The 21,795-nt window shown below is 46.5% G+C and overlaps 2 protein-coding genes across 2 annotated transcripts; both read right to left on the bottom strand.

Annotated features, from left to right (window-relative positions):
• Positions 1 to 9,898: 9,898 nt before the first annotated feature.
• RPL22L1 (ribosomal protein L22 like 1) lies at positions 9,899 to 11,953 on the bottom strand. The gene is made up of 4 exons (XM_040074057.2): positions 11,903 to 11,953; positions 11,548 to 11,640; positions 11,048 to 11,169; positions 9,899 to 10,153 (listed from the first exon to the last, which is right to left on the bottom strand). The coding sequence occupies exons 1-4, from the start codon at positions 11,909 to 11,911 to the stop codon at positions 10,009 to 10,011; spliced, it is 369 nt and encodes a 122-aa protein (XP_039929991.1). The 5' UTR covers positions 11,912 to 11,953; the 3' UTR covers positions 9,899 to 10,008.
• A 3,228-nt stretch (positions 11,954 to 15,181) lies between these two features.
• Positions 15,182 to 19,798, bottom strand: EIF5A2 (eukaryotic translation initiation factor 5A2). The gene is made up of 5 exons (XM_040074056.2): positions 19,781 to 19,798; positions 19,358 to 19,557; positions 17,907 to 18,011; positions 16,333 to 16,464; positions 15,182 to 16,086 (listed from the first exon to the last, which is right to left on the bottom strand). Exons 2-5 carry the CDS (start codon positions 19,520 to 19,522, stop codon positions 16,027 to 16,029), a joined length of 462 nt encoding a protein of 153 aa, XP_039929990.1. The 5' UTR covers positions 19,523 to 19,557; positions 19,781 to 19,798; the 3' UTR covers positions 15,182 to 16,026.
• Positions 19,799 to 21,795: the final 1,997 nt, after the last annotated feature.

The raw sequence follows: 21,795 nt of genomic DNA, 5'->3' as shown, positions 1-21,795 counted from the left end.
GAGGTGATAAGTGCTGGCTCCAAAAGCTGCTCCCACTGTGGTGCTGTGGAGTTCCTCCTGCAGGGTCCATTTCCAAGGCACGGTTGTTTAACTAGAGCTGGATGATGGTGTTGGAAGCCTGCCCATCCCATCCACTGGGCTCTCTGGAGAACAACCCACTGCTCTCTGACACGGTGACTGTGAGGGCCAAAACCTTGGGCCTGGACCCCCCGGGCATTTTGGAATCAAAGCCCAGCTGGGACCTGACCACACAGGCAGAGCACGCCCCAGCTTTGGGCAGAACAGAGAGATGCCTGGACATGCACAGCCACCTGTGTTCAGTGGCTCACAGCAGTCTCTGGGCAGACCTTGGAGGAGCAGCACTGGTCCTCATTTGTTGAAATGCAGCCTTCATGATGAGTGATTTCTTGGCAGAATATCAAATATTGCTGAGGCCATGGAAATCAAACTGTTCCACTACCAAGAAGGGTTTAAAGTTTCAGGGTACCCATCCCACCCCTGCTGCCTCTGTCCATCACTGGTGGATCTTGGTGGTCCTGCTACCTCCAAGACCTTGCTCAGATGTTGCAGTGGTGGAGCCCAGCCCAGCTGGGCACACACATCTGGGGCAATGGCCCCACAGCTCTGAGAGTGTCCCAGCTGTGCCTGTCCTCAAATGGACCTTGGGTGGACCTGCAGGGAGGACTGATGCTGCTCATTGCTTCCAAAGCTGTGGAGCATCCCACGGGAGGGTGCTGGGACATGGATAAACCATAGCCACAGCCTGCTTTGCCCAGTGTTCCTTCTGGCTCCTCACTCCTGTCTCTGTGGGCAGCAGAGCCTGTGGCACCTTCTCCTTTCACCACCCAACAGCTGCAGATTCACTGATCACATGGAATCAGAGAACGGTTTGGGTTTGAAGAGGTTTTAAAGCTCATCCAGTTCCAAACCCCTGCCAAGGGCAGGGACACTTTCCACAATCCCAGGTTGCTCCAAGCCGCCTCCAACCTGGCCTTGGACACTTCCAGGGATGGGGCAACCACAGCTTCTGTGGGCAACCTGTGCCAGGCCCTCACCACACTCACTGGGAAAAATTTCTTCCCAATATCCAGTCTAAATCTACCTTCCTCCAGCTCAAAGCCTTTCTGCTTTGTCATCACTTAGAGTCTGCAAGTGGAAATTGAAAAGCCTCTGAAAGGATCTGTAAGTAATTTCTAATGATCCTTCCCAGGACATTTTATGAAATGAAAGAACCTTGCTCTCCGTCTGCAGTTAACCAAGGTCCTCTGGAACCAGGGGAATATTTTAAGAACAACGTCACTTTGCAGTAGCTCACAGCTAATGAATTCCCAATTCATATTTCACAGTAGGTTTAGAAGAAAAGAAAAATCCATTTTCCTCCCAGCTGTAACGTATTTTCCAGTCGCTTGTGGAACAGACTGTGCTCAGACCTGCAGCAGTGTAACAAAAGCACAACTAGAGTTTGGCTGCTTTGTGTCCGGGGTCCCTCATCCACTCCAGGCTCTAATTGCATTAAAAGTGTGCATTTCAGAGGCTGCCAGAAGCTCCATTTTCACATTACTTTGTTGGGTGCTCTCCCCATTTCTTCTTATTCTGTTTTTGCTAAGTGCCTGCAAAACAAATTACAGCAAATATTCCCTCATCAGGGAAACGCTTCTTAATTCACACTGCATTTTAACTTGTATGTGTTGATGAATCCATCTAAATTGTGCTGGCAGACACCTTGAAGGGAGCCATTAGGAAAATTCATCTGTTTGGTGATCAGCTTCCTTTCGTTTGTCCTGGTTGTTCTGATTCAGGATCCGAGAGCGGCATGAGAGTAAAATCACAGAATCCTAGAGGGGTTTGGGTTGGAGGAGACCTCAAAGATGAGCTTGTTCCACCCCCTGCCATGGGCAGGGACACCTTCCACTATCCCGGGTTGCTCCAAGCTGGGTCCTTAAAATTTTAGGAAAAATACTCATTTCCAGTCAGGGGGATAAACTGCTAATGGAAACAGGGGAGAAAATCTTCCAGACCTAGCAAATATTTTACCCAAATCCATGGGTTTCTAAAGAGGGTTTTTATTTTGGCTAATCAAACAAAAACTGGTCTGGCAACAATTACCCCCAACTCTTGTTCCTGGAGATCTACTGGGTGCTCCCTGGCTGTGCTAGTGTGCACTTTCACATAAATGTGGTAAGTTTGGGCAGCTACTTCAGCAAATGATTTGGAGCATCCCATCAGCTTATTCTCAGTGAGCATTTTTCTCAGATCTAAGCTACAAGTTTCCGGCTTCCCTTGGGATCTGGCTTTCCTATATCTCATCTCTTCCAGATGATTCCATGTTTTTAAAGGCTTGGCATGAGGTAGTTGTGGTTCTGCCTGTGTCAGCCAGGGCTGTCACAGCCAATAGACCCACATCCCATGATGTGCATGCTGGTTTGCATCCCAGCTCTGCTTCTCACTTGCCTGCTTGGTTGCTATTTTGCATCTGCAGTGCAAAATCAAAGCTTGGTCGCATTGATAGGGGGGTCTTCAAGCGTTTTTGCTCCAGTTTTTGGTCTTCAGGGTATTGTAAATAGTACCTAAATGGTGACACTAATGCACTGCCTTAGAAGTAAGAGCAAAGGAGGAATCTGAAAGTACAAGTGGATGTGGATGTGCAGGAGCATGCAAACATGTTAATTCTTGAAGTCCATTGAGAAAAACACCCAGGGAAATGTAAAATTTGTAAAATTGGTTGTGGATAATGAATGCAGCTGAACTGTGCACCAGCTGGGCAAGCAGCTCTTTTCCATACTCCTGAATTCACCTTAGAAATTTTAATTACTCAGCTCAGATTTCCCGTTATTTTCAAGACTGTGTGACAGAACACAAAATAATCCTGATTCACGCAGTCCAGCCTGGTCCATCAGCCCCTGGCTGCTGCTGCCCACCCAGCTGGAGCTGGGCCATTTGGGTCATGTCCTGCCTGCAGTAGGGGGTCCTGGCCAGAACACGGGGCAAAATATGATCTTCTGCCTTGATCTTTCCCCAGCGCAGCTGAGATGGAGCTTGCTGCTGTATTTCCATTTTGGAAGCGAGCTCTGCTGCTGTCACCCCCTGAAGATGAGCAATGGATCTGATATGTTGTCACACCCTGGGGAAGCTTTATGAAAAATCAGTGCAGCATTGCTTAACCTCTGCTTCCAAGTCCAGATAAACACTCGTGCAGCGAATTTCAAATTAAAGGAGTAAACCACAGAGCTGTCCCAGGTATTGGGCAAATGAATGAACTTGCTGCCTCGTGTGGGTTGCCCACTGCAGCTCTCCAAGGGCCTTGCTTGGATATTATTCCCTCCAGCACTTCAGCAAGAGCTCACGGGGTGTTTGTGACCAGTTCCCCATCACCTTGCTCCATCTGCAGCCCAGACCAAGGTTGATAGGATGCTGCAGCAGCCCCTGGGTTTCAGCAAGGCATTCCCCTCCAAACAAGACTGTCTAAAATGGGCAAATTGGGAAGGACTTTGATTGCACCCTGTGTTCACTCTCTCAGTCCAGCCCTGGCCTAACATCAGCACTGATTCAGACTCAGATCTTCCCTCATACCTTGGAGTAGCAGTGCTGGATGTAGCCAGCCTGGAAGACTCATTTTTTGAGCTCATATCTCTAAGGTCTATTTGTAAAACTATCTTGAAAGGGCTGGCACAGGAGTGCCATTTGTTTTAAAGGGAATTGGACGTCCCAGCTGCTTCTGGAGCTGAGCAAAGCTCAGGACAGCACACATAACCACTCTTATAATCATGGTGCTTTTTACTTGGCTGTGAGCGATACGAAACACCAGAGGAATCAGGCAAGGAACAGCAGCAGCTTCTTGACCTGCCTGCAAAAACCTCCCCAGAGGTTTCGTGTACAGCAGCACAATGCCCCTTCTGCACTGGGTCCAGCAATCCCACCCTGGCAAAGAGCTTCAGAGCTGGGGCAGGGAGACCCCCCTGCCAGTGGCACTGACAGGCAAGATCCCCAAAATACACTGGAACAAAAGCCCAGGGTTTTGCCTGGTTTCTGTTTTCACAGGCTTTGATTTTATACATATATATATATATATAATTATTATTTTTTGTTACAGGGCTGATGTGGGAAACAAGCTCCCTGCTAAAGGTGAGCAGGAAAGTTGCAGCTTTATGTCACAACCTCTGCAGTTTGTTCTCCCAAAAAATATTTCTGCACCTGCAAAAGCATTGGTTACTTCGTGCCTCTCTATTGTGTTTGGGGGGGAGAGGAAAAGAGCCCTCCTGAGCTTTCCAGGGCGGATTTGAAGGTCAGAAGTCACTGAGAATAAGCAGATTTCCTCTCCCTGCTAACATCCAAGGGCCCTCCAGCTCATCCCAGTCCCCGGTGCTCAGGATAGACACCAAATACTCAGTTACACTTCTCTGGCTGCAGTGTGTAATTATGGAGATACCCTAATGGAGTTTGGAACTTGAGTACTCAGCAGGCTCAGAGGGGGAGCAGCACTGTCAGCACCTGCTGCTGTGATCCCTGTCCCCTGAGAGGCGCTTTCCCTGGGAATTACACGTATTTATAGAGAGACAGACAATCTGTCCTGCTTGGGGCTTCAGGCTCCTCACCCCAGTTCAGCTGCCCCGTGCTGCCCACCCCCAGGCTCTGGAAGTTATTCCTGCCAGCCCCACACTGTGCCCCACTGCAGCTGGGGGCCATGGGGAGGGTCTTCACCCCCCGGGGGTCTCAGCAGGGCAGGCTGGGGCAGGAGGGAGAGCCCTGAAGCAGCTGCTGGGGGAGAGGCACAGAGGCTTTAGGGCTTTCCCAGCCTGTTGTGTCAGCAAAACCACCCCTATCTCTGGACCCTTATCTGCCAGCAGTGTAAATAATTTCTAAATGAGCTGAAAGGAGGAAGACTGATGAATGCAGGTTTTGCTGGAAAATGTTATCAGGTTGGGAACAGGGATGGCTGAACACCCCCTTATCTGTTCTGGATGAGAAGTGGGGGCTAAGTGGGGTCTCCCCAGCCTGACTCTCTTCTGTATCAAACTGAGGAGTTTTTGCTATCTGCTTTCAATTCTGCTGTTGGTGCACTTTGCTGTGTTTATTATTCAGCGCCTTCTGTCCTCTCCCTGTCCCCTGTGCCAGCGATTAAGTAGATGCTGATGCTGTTGTGGGCTTTGGCACCTGGAGCTTGGGCTGCTGTTGTGTGCAGGGAACATCAGGGTGGTGATCGAACCACAGAGCCCACTGGAAAAAATTCCTGTTGTCTCAAGTTCCCATTTAAAATCTCTACTAAACCCCCAACCCGACAGCAAAAACCATATAACAAATGTGAGGCTTAAATCACGCTTTAATGCTTGCTGGGCTGGGGTGTTTGAAGTGCCTTGATACGTTAAGCTATATAATTTTTTTCAAAAGGACATTTGTTAATAATATATTAAAGCATTTCTCTGTTAGTTTCTCATTTAAATCCAGAATGGATGGACAGCAATGGAAAAATCTCTCCTGGCTGTTGGCTCCGTAGTGCTTTGTGAGTTTATTCCTGTTTGTACCAAAGGGATGCAGGTACAAAATGCTGCTCAGGGCTCAGAACGGTTACAGAAACCCTGCATGGAATCAATCCCTCAGTCTCCTCCATGAAGACTTCATGGGCTCCAGCTGCATCCAGTTTGGGGCATTTTACAGCCACTGTCCCAGTTATCCCAGGCAGCATTGCTCCAGCATGAATTAGGGCTCAAATAGCAGCCACAGTGCTAAGCCAAGCCTAAAAGGGGCTTCATGCCAGCACCCTGCCAAAAACGCACACCCCAGGGGAATTTAGTTATTCCTGTGTGCTCAGGACAGCAGCTGGAGGCAGCGGGATGGGCTGGCTGGATTTAGTTGCTGCAATAGGATGGTGTTGACATGAATCCCGGCCAAGCCCCACCAGGACACCTGAGGCAGCCCCAGAGCCCTCCAATACAGAATGGATAAATAAAATAGATACCTGTGTAGAGTGCATGTAAATATTCTAATGTAAATATACATTCACACGTATACAAAATGAGGAGGCAACCTGATCCCTTCTGATCGGCCCAATAAGGACCCTTTGCTGTGTTTTTGCCTGTAAAAAGAAACAATTGTTCCTTATTTTGGTCTATATTTTGTGTAATCAGATCCCTCCACCACTGAAGCTCATTTCCTGCTGCTGGGTACATCCAAGCTACTATTGAGTATTTATTTTTCCATGGGCCTCTCTGTTTCTAATTACTTTGTGCTGATGTTATGGGACAATGTTGAGTCTGCACCTCCTTTAATACCTGCCACATGCTGAGTACATTGTAAACAACATATTTTTCAGCCATTCCCTGCTATTATTTACCTCTTTATTTCTGATCTTCCTATTTCTGGATATTTAATGAAGCTGTTTTCTGATGGGGTCATTGGCCAGGAGGACAAGCAGACAGAAAAGACACAGGTACATTAGGAGTAACTTTACTACGGATGCTTAAAATTGGTGAAATCTTGCGGGGTTTGTTGCTCTTTTTTTAATGGAAGACAGCGAGAGTTTTGCTGCAGAAAAAAAGTGATAAAAGACTGGCGGTGCAGAAAAATAATATCTCTGTATGCTCACACATAAATAGCCTATGTGGCGCTGCTACTGCTGCTCTGGCAACAGCCACTTGTGCTTAAAATCTGTTTCTTCTTATTTGACAGACATCAGAATTTACACGTGTGGGATGTCTCTCATAAACTGATTTTATTCGGGAGACAGCAGCGAAAACGTTTTTTGAGAAACAAAGGGGAAAACCATTGAAAAAGGGAAGAACGTGTCTGATCTTTTATTTATATATATTTATAAAATAGATTTACGTAAGTGTCCTGGCTGTTTTAAAGCCTTGTAGGAGTTATGGTGCCATTGCCCTCCTGACCCTGGCCCATCTGCTGTGCCACCACTGCCATTGGTGCTTTGCCGTGATTATTCCTCTTCCCAAATTAAACCCCCGGCTTGATGGACCAGGGCTCTCAGCTGGGTGGGGGCAAAGTGGTGCTCCTGGAGCACTCAATCCTGCTGGATTCTGCACTTTCCACTCCTGGAAATCCTGAAGCAGCCCGAGCATCATCTGAGACCGGGGTGTTTCTGTGGCCGCCAAACTCGGCAGCAGCTCCCGTCACCTCTGCAGTCTCCGGGCTGTGGGTGCATTGTTTTTCCCAACAGCTTCATCCTGACACAGGAGCACATCCCTGCAGCTCCGAGGAGAGCCTGGCCCTCACACGAGCAGGGCTTTTCTGGGCTCTTGTCCAGCATTAAACATGGAAAATTCCAACAGTCAATCCTGTGCGTGATCAAGCTGTTTGGGATCTTTTAACTTTCAAAACAAACACGAGCAAAACCGGTGATTTTACAGCAGATACTGTTGGAAAGAAACAATCGGCAAAGCAGGTACCTGGCTGAGATATTGCCCACCTAAAATCACAGAAACGCTGACCTCTGGCTTTTAAAAAACCTTGCTTCAACTCTAATCTGGGTAATTTGCATGAATTTACATTTGAACAGCAGGCTCTGTTTCTTGCCTGCCACCTGCATCACACCTGGCCACTTCAGCTGCAGAAACACCTGAAATAATGGAAGAATCACCATTTTTTCTGAAGTATTGCTTCGAGCAGTGTCTCATCTGTAGACTCCAGCTAGTTTTCCCCATTAAACATTCAATAATCATATTGTAAAAGCTCAATTTACGTTTAAAACCCCCTTTTGTGGTTCCTATGCCTAACACATACATCCACATTCAGGATGCTCTGGGAATGCCCGGTGGAACTTGGGCAGCAACACAGAGACAAAAAACAAAAATGCCTGGCTGGATCTAGAGGAAAATTTTACTAAATTACGTACCCTAGATCCACAGTTGTCACCAGAATTTTGCTTTTTCAAAGTTTAACAATATTTTCAAGCACTGGGAAAAGGAATTCCTGGCCCTCCATCCTCACTGCAGTTAAACTCAGGGAGTAATACAAACCTGCAGGAGTATTTTGGGAGGTTTTCCTCCAAACCCAGCTCTGAAATAAGTTACTTTTTCTTGCAATTCCAGGCCTTGTTTTCCTCTGACTGGTGACAACCTGTGTCTGCTAGGATGTACAACCACACACGTGGCTGCCAGCCTGCTTTGAAAGGAATCATGATCCCATTAGCTTGGATTTTTGTTGGTGCTTGTTCCATTTAATCACAACAGGTTTGTTGTGTCAGTGCGCTGTAAAGGATGTGCTGTCACATGAAAGCACAGCTCTGAAACACCAGGTGGGGCTGGGTTTTGAAATGGAACTGTGAAGTCAGGCCCTTTGCTTAACTTCATGCAGCAAAGGAAACAGACGTGTTTTAGAAATGTTTGCAGCTTCACCACGAAAAACGTGGCTTGTTCAACACAGTATTAATTACTGGTACTGTAGATATTTTGTAACAGCATTAGTGATCTTTGGGACTTCCAGAAGAAGAAGAAATCCACCCTTAATTGTTGCTTCACCACTGCCTGGTTTTCCCCCAATGGGAAATCCCAAGGCAGCACTATCCAGTGCCCCACACTGGGGCAGGACTTGTGCAGCTTTATTTCCACTGAAGCATATAGAAAGTCCAACACATCCTGTCTTGCAGCTGGTTACACACACTGCTCCCTTCCTTTTGCCACTTCTGAAGCAGCAAAATGGAACCACCAGTGAGGCAGACATGGCATAAGTACCTGTTGCTCCACTGCTGCTGCTCCTCCTCTCCCTGGGCCAGGAACAGCTGCTAAAGTGCATTGGAAAATGACAAATGATACCCAAAAAGCTCTCAACAAAATTAATTTCCCCTGCTGTAATACTCATTTAGATTTAGGCAGCAAAAGTGAGTATAATTTGACTGCAATGCATTGTTTTATGCTTTGTCAAGTCTCTAAATTCTCTCTCAAGAGGTTTGCCAGCATAAACAATGCCAATATAATTTAAAAAAAATCATCAGGAGATCAAACAATTTAGTGGGCACACTTCAGCCTCAGCTATCAGATTTGCTCAAGCACGAAGTGCAGAGTCTAGAGGTATCCCTGGTTTACGATACTGAACAAATACGGCACAACTTATGCCAGAGTTCACCAGCCCACTGGAACCTGAGTAAATATTCTGATTGATCACATACAGAGGACACTACATGGCACTGAAATCCATCTACATGCAAGTTACTGCAAGTGCAGTCTCATAAATACTTTTTTCATAATGAAAACACAAATCTCTCTTGATATGAAGAACTTCTTCATAGTTATGGAATTGTTTCAGTGAACAACTCCCCACTTGTACTAGAGAAATACCTGTTTTAAAGAAACAATCCCAGAAGTCAAATGCAAGAACTGTAAAATATACTATAAAGGAGAAACACCTGTATAGATTTTATGGGATTCAGGCACTGTCAATACTGAAGGACATCTCAGTCCTCTCCTCAAGATGTTTTAGCTGATTGCTGGTAATCAGGTTTGTCTCCACCTCCTTATTTATCCATCTCATACAAATCTATCAAATCTTTGTTGTCCTCCAGATTTGTGGTTACACACAGGAATACAACCAACTAGGGAATGAGGTAAATCACACAGAAAAAAAAAATACTTACCATCTGCAAGGCTATTTTTAAACTAAAGTAACTAGAAGTAAACTTGTACTAAGTATTTTGCCATTACCTTCACATAAATTCACAGGAGCTGGTACTTTCAGTCACAAGAAGCTCTAGAACTATTTGTACCAATATGATTAAAAATTTATTAAACTGTCCCACACCTGTACTGGGCAAAGGGCTCAGTTTTTTCCTACTGGGACATTCACTGGTGCAAACTGAACAGCTGATTCCTGGCAGTGGAAGGAAAACCGCAAATCAAACGATTCCCATGCTGTTTTCTAACCAGAATTTAAGAAAAATACCAGAAAACCAACCACGCTCTGTCCAACAGGGTACAAAATCTTTATTCACCAATAAGTTAAAGTGTTCTTATAAATAAGATGTTCTAGTCTTTTGTACTCTGCACTGAGCATAAAGCCGAGGTTCAGCTACTCCTCGGACTCTGAGCCCTCTTCATCCTGGCTGATCTGGAAGTAGCGCAGCTCGTACGTCTCCTTGTCGGACGCGACGACGCGGAGCCAGTCCCGCAGGTTGTTCTTCTTGAGGTACTTCTTGGTGAGGTATTTCAGGTACCTGAAAACCAGGAATTTCACCTTAGAAGCTTCTCACTGGACAAGCCCTGCTGCTGTCTGCACTCCACCCAAAACAACGTCATGAGCAGGGCAATGTCACAGTAATTATACCCAGAAACAGAAAATTTTCACCCTAACAGGCAGTAAAAGCGTATTTTCACTACAGGTATGTTGGGATTTATTATTCATTTGACTACACAGTAAAATGCCAGTAACCAGAAAGCACTGGTAACTGGTTCTAAACCTTGGTCCAACGTAACAGATTCTGCTGCACCTATATCAGCAGACAAAGGAAGGATCTGTACCTCCATCAGTGCACTCAGCTCTTTTGTCTCCTAACAAACTGAACAATTGAAGGCTTCATTTGGCTTAGAGGGTTTGTTTGCAACAACCCACATCACGCACACATTCATTATAATACAACCAATTAAATAATCAAACAGCCACCCATGACATTAATTCAGTGTTATTTTAAAGGTCCATCTCCCCCTGATACGCATCTAAGGACCCTAATGAAGTATCTCTATTAACATGCTTAGAGTCAACATTAATTAGCAATCAAGCCTTAAGTTTTAAAAGGAGATTTTTAAATACCTGGTATAATAAATCTGTTTTACTTACATGTTTCCCTAATATTTACAAGTGCTATGAAGGTTAGAGCTAACAACTTTCCAAGTATCAGAAGTGCACTAATTGGAATTCATTTTGCAGGCAAGAGCTGAATATTAACGTGTGCTTGTGGGACGTGCTTTAGTGGTGAATTTGGCAGTGTCAGGTTTACGGCTGGACCTGATGATCGTGAAGATCTTTCCCAAGCTAAATGACTCTCTGGTTTTATGTTCAACATCCCACAGTTCAAAGCCCATAAAGACAACAGAATGACACCCATGCCCACCTTTTAGAAAACTGCTTCTCAGACGTCACTGTGATCTTGTTCTTCAGACGTTCAATGTGAACGGTGTTGCCCAAGTTTCCAGTTTTCCCATTGACCTTAACCTTCTCCTTTAGGAACTGCTCCTGTTTCAACATCAAAATAGAACACTAGGGAAGGGCACCCTAGGTATGAACTAGGGAAGGGACCCTAGTCAGGAAGCAACATTAAAAACCACCATTTACTTATGTCCTGACAGAAGTATTTAAGAGTGCAAAAATATTACACAGCATGTAATTATGAAAAATCACCCCCATGCTAAAGCAGAAATTAATTTAAAACAGTTCTATTTGTGGACAGGTATGAAGCATGCTATAAAATTAAATTTTTTTAAAATGAGAGTATTTAACTAACAGCTGATGATTTAACTCATTCAGAATGCAGCTTTTCGACTGTAATTCAGTTACTGCACTAAGGCCTTTATTATACTATGCGTCACAAGTATGAGCAAAACCACGACTTACAAAATTCCCGGAATCAAAGATTCCATCTTCCACAGGATGGGTCAGGTCAAGGCAAAACTTCCAGGTTGACTTTTTGGATTTTCGGTCCTTTTGCTACAACACCAAAGAATTCCTCACCATTAACAAACAGCAAAAATCTTTGATCCGACCCAAGGCGAGGGACACACATGGCAGCGGGAGCGCCACCTCCCGGCCAGCGCGGCTCACTGCAGCCGGTTCGGCCCGGCCCGACCCAGCCGCTTCCCACACGAAACCCTCTCGGGAAAACCCCGCTCGCAGCGGGACGGCCGCCGGCTCCTCACCCGCCCCACGGCTCCCCGGGCCGGCCCCGCCGCCGCCTCCCTCCCGCTCTCACCGGCGCCATGGCGTTCCCGCCGCGCTGCTCCTGCAGAAAGGAAGTGCTGCCGGCCACGCCGCGCTTTTATACCCGCGGCGGTGACGTCAGCGCGCCGGCGCGCGGGGCACGCCGGGAGGCGCCGGCGCTCCCGGGAAGATGGCGGCTCTGGGAAGGGAATCCCGCGTGGAATTTCCTGGCGTTGTTCCCGCAGGAGGGGACGCGGCCGCACGCCTTCCTCCTCCTCCTCCTCCCGCACCATCCGCAACCGCCCGTCCCCCGCCCCTGGAAGTGGCTGCGAAGCCCCTTGGCAGCCCCGCCGCGCTCCCGTCACCGTAAACCAGCACCATCTCCCCACAGCACTGACACCTTTATTATTTCTGGAGCAAAACACACACACACGTACAAATCTTTCCCCTGATCGTTTCCATGGTGTTGAGAACAGTAACAGAGCTTCCCAAACAGACACCGGAGCTGCTGCCGTGCCCGGTTTGCACGGTCACAGGGTCGGGTTTGTCCCAGGAGCAGAGAAAGCCGTCGTGGCCATCCGGGAGCCGCAGCAGCCGGGTTTGCTTACAACACACAGCACAGGACAAAAGGGGTTCTGCGATACAGCAAAGCACAGCAAACATTTCCTCGGAGTTCAACAAACCAAGTCACTCTCGGCTGCCAAATACCGCAGGGCCAGGGTGCAGGTGGCTGGAGAGGCTCCGAGCACCTGGCGCCGAGCTGCCGATCGCTCCAGGATCCGCACCTTCAGTAACATTCCCGGCAGACAATCAAAATATTCTGAACAAGGTCTCTTTATAGCCTGAAGTTTTGTTCTACTGTAACAAACTACATTCTAATTACTCAACCGAAAAAAAAAGAAATAAAGATAAAATAGTGGGATTTATTGGATTTTGAATTCTGTGAGACTGACCTGCAGTAACCATAAGAGTTAGAACTGTCAACAAACTTGACTTCTTTACAGATTATGTAAAATCATCTGTATTGTGAAACTACAGACCGTGCACCGTTTCTGGGTACACTCTGGATTAGAAAAACCTGCAAGAGAAATAATGAACTTCAGCTTAAAAAAAAACAGCCCTGAGAACATGGCTCAACCAGCAGGAGCCCAGTTGAAAAACCACCATTATAAGCAAAAATTAGAATACTATTGAATTCTCAAAGTATTATTTGCCAACATTTGAGGCAGGAAACACTGCAGTCTTTCCAATTGTGTGAAGGAGGAAGAGAAACTCAACGAACAGGAGCCATAAAAAAATTTCATTTGGAGTGGAAATACCTCTCATCATCTCCCTGTGTTTCACAGGCTTTACTCTCAGCAACTGCCATCAGCTATAAGAAGTTTATGGTTTTGACACAATATAAATGTTAAGACAGTAATACAGAACAAATACACCGATAAGATTTGTTTTAAAATAAAACTATGAAAGGAGAACTTCCCTAAGCACTTGGTTATGGATATTAAAAATACACATCTCTATGGACTACTGATCACAAAGTTTGTTGCAACGATTCTGACAGGAAACTGAAGCGTCTTATGTTGGAAAAAAAATGCCTGAAATACATGTTTTAATTTAGAAGCAACTTTTAACCTTACTGAAACTTGGAGATTATGCTTTAAGACATGCTTATGTACCTATGGGAAACTTCATGCATGATGCTCTGCACTTCCACGGTGTCTGAAGTGCTTCACAAAGACAACTAAGTATATAAGAACAAACCTATAATCAAGTACTTAATCACTTAAATCTTGCAGAACTGAAGGTTGCAATAGAAGGACATCTGAAAGTCCTCAGGAGGGCTCTCCCAGGAAGCTGGAGGTCGTGAAACCTCCATCTTTAGATTGCTGTAGTACCTGAAAACTCCAGTCAGGCCAGGACTCCACTTGTAGGAGCAGGGCTTAAACCAGCCCTGGTCCCAGAGAGCTTAGTCCGAGTAACTGCTCAGATTGTGGGCCAGCGACATCAAGTACCTGTCTTCCAACAAGGTTTTAGAGGACAGACAGGAACCTGGCAACAGACTAAAGCACTACCAGAGCAAGGACAAGTTCAAGTCTTGTAGTTCTCAAGCGTATTGGAAGTATTTGTAATATGGTGATAGAACTTGCACTAGTTAGACATAGCAACCTCTGACTTCCCACAGCTCAGCTCACTGTCAGCATCATCAGAAACAGTCACCTTCAAAGCCAACAAAGCCTGCCTTCCAGGTACCAGCTCAGTGGAGAGGCAGAAGGGAGCACAGTGCAGACCAGCCTGAACTATTCCTCATCCACTTCAGAACTATTCTGGAAGCATTTCAATCTAGAGTTTCTTTTAAAAGTGGCTTTGCCATTTCAGTCAAGGTGCTATTTATAGAGTTCACCTGCAACATGTTTTGTGCTAGGCAAGAGCATGTGGCAGGTCCTACCTCTGCCAGGTGTCCCAGGTAGCTGTGCTTTATTACAAGTTATTTATTGCTGTCTTTACCTTCACTGGTACTGCTCTCTCTGGTGTGGGAAGTCTGTGGACAAGGCATGCTTTTGCCACCTGCATTACACCTCCAAGGTTTGCTAAGCCCTGCCCCAGTGTGGCCAAGGGCAGCTCAGGACACTTGCCACGAGCCCTTCGGGGACTAGAGAGTACAAACTATGAAGCTGAAAACATTTGAAGCAGTTAAGAGCAGCATGAAGTCCAACTCTGGCTGCAAAGTAGTGTGAGTTGTGCGTGCTGTCAGGGGCAGCTTCCGTGTCATCCTCCACCAGCCGCTGAGCATTAAGGCAAGTTCATGAAACAATTTATCAACTGTGAAGAGAGGTCTGAGCCACGGACTAAGGAAGTTTCCCCACTCATGAAGAGTCACCAAGTCTTAGAATTCAAGCAGAACGCCTTAGACAGGAGCAGGCTAATTATCCTTCCCTAACTATTGCTGTGAAGCCTTGTTAAGCTACTAGATAGTTAAGAGGCATGCATGCGTGTTGCTATGACTCAGAACTCCCCAGGACAGGAGCCAGCTTCCCTAACTAGGTAGCAAGTTATTTACTTTTATAGTGAAGCCACGGTTGTTCGGTATCGTCTGTCAAGTTTATGTCTTGAAAATACAATTAATTTTTTTTTTTTCTAAAAAGAATCACATGCATTTAGTTTAGGCTCAATGCTACAGTTTGTCCCACTTTCTGAAAAACGTGTGGTCCCTGTGCTACAAAAATATGGTCTGAACCTGAAGGTTAAAACCTAAAGCTGGAAGCACTGCAACAGATTCCCATGAGTTTGTCACCCTTTTATAGTTTAAGATAAATATAATAAAGGAAAGCAATTGAACTGCATTTTTCTATTTTATTTTTCAAGTCTGACAAAGGCCTCGAGTGAAAGTCTATAGCTTTAACATCCATTCTCACCTTTGTGTCCCCTTGACCTATCTATGTCTTATCTATTCAATATTCCAACAGCCTCCCTAAACCACAGGTAGGCTTTTTTTTTTTTTAAACCATTTTATCGTTACAATAAGCCAACAAGTTGGCAAAGAAGAAAACAGAGGTAATACAGTTTAGTTGCACATGGCCACTGGGGCTTGGTCAAGCCAGCTGGCATTTCTGATCACTTGAGTTTCTTGGTCTAAAAGTTGTGATTGGCACCTACAGTTCTGCAAGAGTCCCAATCCACAAAGTACTTAAGCTTTAAAAAAAAGAAAAAAAAAAAAAAAAAAGAAAAAAAAAAGAAGCTACTTTTATTGTCAGTTCTACCTAAAGATGTCAAGAAAAATACTATTTGTGCTCTAGGTCATTTTATAATCCTAGATACCTACCAGCTTATCTAAAAGCCCCTGAATACTGTATTTTGTCTGTTCATACAGACAAACACTGTTTTGCTCAAGCAAATAAAAATATATCCACTAGTAACACCTGATTGGTTTCTTAGATCCATAGCTGAAACCCACAGGAATGTTAAAATAGTTAACAATTAAGGAATTAAAATCTCAGTGATTTTGAAAACTGCCAGTTAGCCTGCAACACTAATCCAGAATCCAGCACTGCTTTTTAACAATTCAAAAAGGAAATGAGGTTGCTTGTGAAGGCCAGAGCTTTGGTGACAATAAGGACCAAATTTATAGATCTGTGGTTTGTCCAGACCTGAGCAGTTGCCCGAGCCTGGCGATCTTCTTTACTTGCAAGGCTTTATGGCTACAGCACATTCTTCATTCATTGCACTTATGACAGATATCTGGAAGAAAAGACACAGAGGTGAGCTCCAGGCCACAGGAAGTGCTCCTAGAAGTAACAAACTTTCACATTTTAATATCTATCCCATCTCTTTTGAGTGCTCCAGTACAAAAGTTCTCCTATTCTCTCAAAGAACTAATCCCCACACCTCACAGAGATACAAGTGGTCAATATCAGAGTAAGACTTCTTCATTGTGTCTTCAAGTGGTGTTAACTGCACCTGTTTTTGTCTGCCCTCTCCACTTACCTGCACATCTTCATTGGCATTGAATTTTCCTTCAATTTCTTTGCCAAGGTCCCCTTCTGGCAACTTTAGATCCTCACGAACTTCACCACTTTCTGTCAGCAGGGAGAGATACCCATCCTGAATGCCTATCAGCTGCAAAGAGAAGTTCATTTTCAGAAGTTTAATGTCAGCAGTCACCAGCAGGTAGTAGCTTAATGTAAGCAGAGGGCAGTGAACTCTACATGTTACAATAATTCCTTAGTACTCTGTAACAGTTAAGAACCTTATTTAAATTCATTTTTAACAAAAGTTCAGCAGGCCGAGAGTTAGGGCAACTGTAGCAAGTGGCATTCTGCTGTCAAGAACCAACAGAACTCTGCTGGTTACTTCCCAGTAGGTGGAATACTAGAAACCCCATCTGTGTGATTTAGGAAATGTACTGCTTCCAGGTCAGTGGTTCAGCTTTCTTCATCTGTGAATTAGAAACAATAACTGGAATGGTGTTCACTCAGCAGCACTGCTTGTATAAAGTGTACAAAATACACAACAGTGTAACTATACACTTCTATACCTGCATCTCTACAGTGAGAAACTATCATTTACATTAAACACATAAATTAGGGAACATTCACCAAGCCCAGACTGGGGAATTTGGAACATGTAACAGTAAATCGGAAAAAAATCAGAATCCCAGAACAATACCGAAAGACCACCAAGATAACACTAAAAACTTCTGGGAAGGTTTGAGTCCTAAGACAGGCTGGTCACACTTTACTCCAAGAGCATCAGCTGTCCTGAAGACACTAAAAGACTGTTTGCTAAAACACTAAACTTGGCCTTTGTCAAGCAGTTGCAGCTTTCCAGATGATGTGGGTGTGTCAGCTCTCGATCAGAACTGTTCCCAATGCAATGAGAAGATAGCAAACATGTTACAATTCAACCTCAACTGTGCTTCTAAGAGCTCACTAACCACATCACAGGAGGCATTACAGAAGTTGCTCCCTTCATACGTATCAGTGCAAAGTTCAGGAGGTTCAAAACTATTTGATATGACCTAAAGCCACTTTCCCCACAAGGAGCAGAAAACACTTTGACAAGTTAGAATTGGCATCAGATGCAGATTAGGACTGTTTTGGAGATTCATCTACTCCACATAAGAGTGAAACTACAAATGACAATTTATGCTTAGATTCGAAATTAATTATGTGAGATACTGATTCTCCTTTAACTAATATTAACTTGCAACAGGGAAAACCTCTCTCCATATTCTACAGGATGCCAGTACTACAAAGAATCCAGAAGTGGCCTTATAACAATAGCTAGAAAAAGCATGGTATGAATTATGTCTATAACCTGTCATGCTTGAAGATTGCTACTCTGACCTCAGGTTGTTTATACACTAAGGAGCTCTCTCCTCATTAGTGAGTTTCGATAGTTTTAGCAATTTAGTAAATGCTATGAGTTCAGCTGTGTCATGTCTAGACAGGCAAGTCCCATTAATTCTGACAACGGTACTTTACTGAGAAGCAAATACAGAGACAAAGGGTTTATGTGTGGTACTAAGAGTATAAAGCCTCGTATGACTGTTAACTCACCTGGTAATCATTCCTCTTGATATTTGGAACATCCATGTTATGAGTTGATGGGCAAATATCTTCATATTTTTTACCAGTGAAGATATCAATACCAACCAAATGGACCTGTAAGAGTAGAAAAATAACTTCAGTTACTGTTGGTCCTAGAGAAGCAAGATGTTATTGCCATCAGTATTGCTGGTTGTACTCAGCTTCCTATGAAATCACGTGCAATCCCAGATTCTGCCATCCCTTTGCTTGTGGTACGAAAATATCCCTTACATCAAGAGGGGAATCTCTCTCTCCCTTCCACAGCACACTACAGAAACCCCACATGAGAGCAAGACCAGCCACTGTATCTTCCACTGCCTTCTGTAAATTTACAGCAGCTAGCTAAGAGTTCACTGTGGTTAAGAACATGTTTATTTAGAGATCTAGCTGGTCTAAGAAACAGGCAGTTAAGGGGAAAAGAGGTGGTCATGCACAGAGATCACCTTCCTTTATGCCAGCTGCACTGCCTGCTGCAGCTAGAACTTAAGATGACCAGTTTAACCAGTTCTTCTCAGGTCCTTTCCTTCTCACAGCTGTTCCTGTATTTAAGAAATTTGGATGTGCCTATTAAAACAAGCCGTAAAAAATAAAAAAATAAAAAAAAAAAAAAGGGGAAGGAGAGAGGAAAAAACTAGGAAGTGCTTGGTCAAACCCTAAATACTCCCCTACACGTATCACACAAGGTTGCTGGAACTTACATCTCTCTAGTCAGTGCTTTAACAGATCTGTCTCAACTCTGACATATCCACCCTAATGTGTGGCTGAATGAGTGAATGAATGAAGGGGGATTTCAGCCTTGCTCCAAAGCTCTGGACAGCTGCATGAGCCAACTGCTTGGGCAGCAGTGGCTAAAAACATCCCTGCTGGGACAGTGCTGGAACAAGCAAAGAAGCTGCGAGGCAAAGGCAGCAAAACAGGGCCAGAGCAGGCCCACAGAGTAACGAGTGTCCGCGGAGCTCTGCATTATGTAACACAGCACGGGCACTCCCGGGCTAACACTGCAACAGTAAAAGTCTGCCGGCACGGGCAGACACAGAAGTGCTCTGGTGGGTAGTGACAGCACAACTCAACCACGCCCTAGTGATTTCATCAGCCCCCCTTCCAGAACTTACTCTACCCCCACTACAGAAACTGGTTTTGTCACTATGAGCGTTAAAACTTTTTTTTTTTAAAAAAAAGGCGCTAACGAGTTAAAAGTTGGGAGAAAAACAAAAAAAACCAAAAAAACCCAACTCCCCGTTCTCAATCCTTCCTGCTTTACAGGACTGAAACCCCTTGAGTCAGACCTGGAGCGATGAGACATCGCTGCGAGAAAGGCAAAGGCGGGACACGGAGCCAAATGAAACGCTACACCCATCCCTGCCGGCCAGCCGGGAGCCGCAGGAGCGCACACTGCGGGCAGCGCGACGGGCAGCGCTCACCTTGGCGTGGCCGTGCTTGCCGGTCTTGGAGGTGGACATCTCCACGATCTTGCAGGGGCGCCCCTTGAGCACCACGAAGCCGTTCTTGCGCAGCGCCGAGCACTGCATGGGGTAGGTGGAGGAGGCGCCGGCATCGCCCGTGGTGAAGTCGAGCTCGTCGGCCATGGCGGTGCGAGGGGGAGGGCTGGCGGCGGGGGGGGCTGCGCGACAACGAGAGAGGGTCGGCTCGGAGCCCCGGTGGCTTGAGGGAGAGAGGGGGACGGACACGGACCCAACCACCCGCCGCAGGGAGAGCGGGCCCGGCCCCCCCCGCCCCGCACACGTGCGCGGCGGGCGGGACCCGCCACGTGCCGCGGGCCCCCGGCCTCCCACCCCCGGGCCTGCTTCGCCCCCCTCCCTTCCCGACCCCGCGGCCCCTGTTACCTTGCGAGGAGGGTCGGGGGTGCCGGGGGTGGCGGCGGTCCCGGGGGAGCGGGGCGGGAACGGGACGGGAGCGGCGGGCGCGGCGCACTCGCGCCCGACACCACTGCGGCGGCCGGCGGGAAGGGGCGGCGCGGGCAGCGCGCGCACGGCCCGGCCCCGCCCCCCCACTTCCGCCGCAGCTCATTGGCCCGCGGCGATCCCGCGGGGGGCGTGGCCTTCCGGCCCCTCGCCCGAACCGCGTGCCGGCGGCGCTTCCCGCGCCCGCCCACTCGCGCGCGCTGGCCACGCCTCCTTCCGCGGCGGGCGGGCGAGCTCGCGGCGCTGCGGAGGCGCCGCTCCTCAGCCGCCAGGCGGCGCCGCGCACCGCCGCCTCCCCACAGCCCTCACGCCCCGCCGCCATCTTGGGCGGGTGAGGCGGCCGCCGGTGCCTGGGAGCTGCTTGGCTGCGGCGGTGGGAGTTAGGGGGTGATAGGGGGAATGCGTGTCCAAAAATCCCCCAAAAGCCCGGTGAGCCGTGCATGACTGTACACACAAAGAGCCTTTGTCTGCCTCGTGTGCCTCCTCTCAGAGCTGTCAGAAACGAGCATTTTGAAAGCATTATAATCAACCTAAAGGGATGAAGATGGCTGAGACCCTTACCGAAGGGTTCTGTTTGATATTCCAGTAAGGGTGGAATTATTGTTACTGGAATGCTATGGCCAGCTCTGTGGTCCCCACCATAAAAAACAAATGGATCAGTTGGAGCAGATCCGGGGAAGGACCATGAAAATGATCATTTGAAAATAAAGTCAGAATTGGGGTTGTTCAGTCTGGAGAAGAGAAGGCTCCAGGGAGACCTTGTCGCAGTATTTCCATATGTAAAGGAGGATTATGTATAAGAGTGAGACTTTTTACCAGGGCCTATAGTGACAGGACAAGGGCCAATGGTTTCAAACTGAAAAGAGGATAGCTTTGGAAAAACCGTGTTCAGAAGAAAAGTGAACCCTTGGAAGTGTTCCAGGCCAGGGTGGATGGGGTTTAGAGCAATCCGATCTAGTGAAAGATGTCTGTGCTCATGGCAGGGATTTGGAGTAGATGATCTTTAAAGAGGTTTTCGAATCCAAAGTATTCTAAACTGTAGCACAGCCCTCATCCTGTCAAACAACCATTCCCTGCGCTGCCTCAGGAGAGGTCTGTGGCTGGGCAAGCCTGACCTTGGGGTCCTGAGCAAAACGAGGCCAAAGGACAGTTTTTACTAAATCCCTCCTAGTCAGATATAATACTTCCAGCTCTTTGAACAAATTCACGAGGAGCTTTCCTGTGGAGCTGCTGGCGGATGGGCCCTGGCTCTGCAGGTTGCCCTGCAGATCCCCTACAAATGCAACAAACCCAGGAAAATGTATGAATTCAGTGGCAGCGGTGTCGGCACCTGCTTCAGCCATCACAACCGCAGGCTACTGTGCGCTGTCCTACATTTTTTGCCCTGAAACTCTGACTTTGTCGTCTGTGCTCTAATGGGGTAGCTACACAAGTCACTTTTAACATCACATTTTTAAATGAGTTCACCATGAGATGTTTTATTTCATCTGTGTTAACTTCGGTGATTTGTTTGCCTGTAGTCCCACTCAAGGAGTTAAATTTGGCTCTCATTTACATGAGGCCACTTCCTGAGGCCCCAGCATCATCTCTCTCCTTTACTTGGGCTTTCCCTGGATGCTGCCTCCCCCAGCCTGCTCTGGAGGTGATACACTTTATCCTGCCCATTTTACTGCTGTCTCAGTTGATAAGCAGAGTCTGGGGCATCCTGTTAAGTGTTTTAACGTGTGCAGTTTGTTTACCTGCAAATGTGTGACAAGTTGCACATGCTCTAGGGCTTTTTATCTTCTAATAAAACATTTTGTGAGAAAACGACCAACTGTTCTGAACCCAAACTGCAGCAGCCTGGGGCTGAGCACTACTGATAATTTTTTTTTCCTTCAAGTATCAGTTGATAAATTTAGCTGATTTTCCACAATTAACAGATTCATTTTGAATTA

This window comes from Hirundo rustica, chromosome 10 (assembly GCF_015227805.2).
Source record: "Hirundo rustica isolate bHirRus1 chromosome 10, bHirRus1.pri.v3, whole genome shotgun sequence".
In the NCBI taxonomy this organism is placed as follows: Eukaryota; Metazoa; Chordata; class Aves; order Passeriformes; family Hirundinidae; genus Hirundo; species Hirundo rustica.
Note: the sequence above shows the minus strand (reverse complement) of the source record. Positions and strands in the feature narration are given on the sequence as shown.

What these genes read in the sequence shown, in the direction of transcription:
- RPL22L1 (XM_040074057.2), bottom strand. An exon ending in TCTTTGATTCCGGGAATTTT is followed by an intron (nt 11,170 to 11,547) that starts GTAAGTCGTGGT and finishes ATGTTGAAACAG; the next exon opens with GAGCAGTTCCTAAAGGAGAA. An exon ending in GAGAAGCAGTTTTCTAAAAG is followed by an intron (nt 10,154 to 11,047) that starts GTGGGCATGGGT and finishes CCTGGTTTTCAG; the next exon opens with GTACCTGAAATACCTCACCA.
- EIF5A2 (XM_040074056.2), bottom strand. Translation starts at nt 19,522, where the DNA reads ATGGCCGACGAGCTCGACTTCACCACGGGCGATGCCGGCGCCTCCTCC. An exon ending in GCAAGCACGGCCACGCCAAG is followed by an intron (nt 18,012 to 19,357) that starts GTGAGCGCTGCC and finishes CTACTCTTACAG; the next exon opens with GTCCATTTGGTTGGTATTGA. An exon ending in ATGCCAATGAAGATGTGCAG is followed by an intron (nt 16,087 to 16,332) that starts GTAAGTGGAGAG and finishes CTTTTCTTCCAG; the next exon opens with ATATCTGTCATAAGTGCAAT.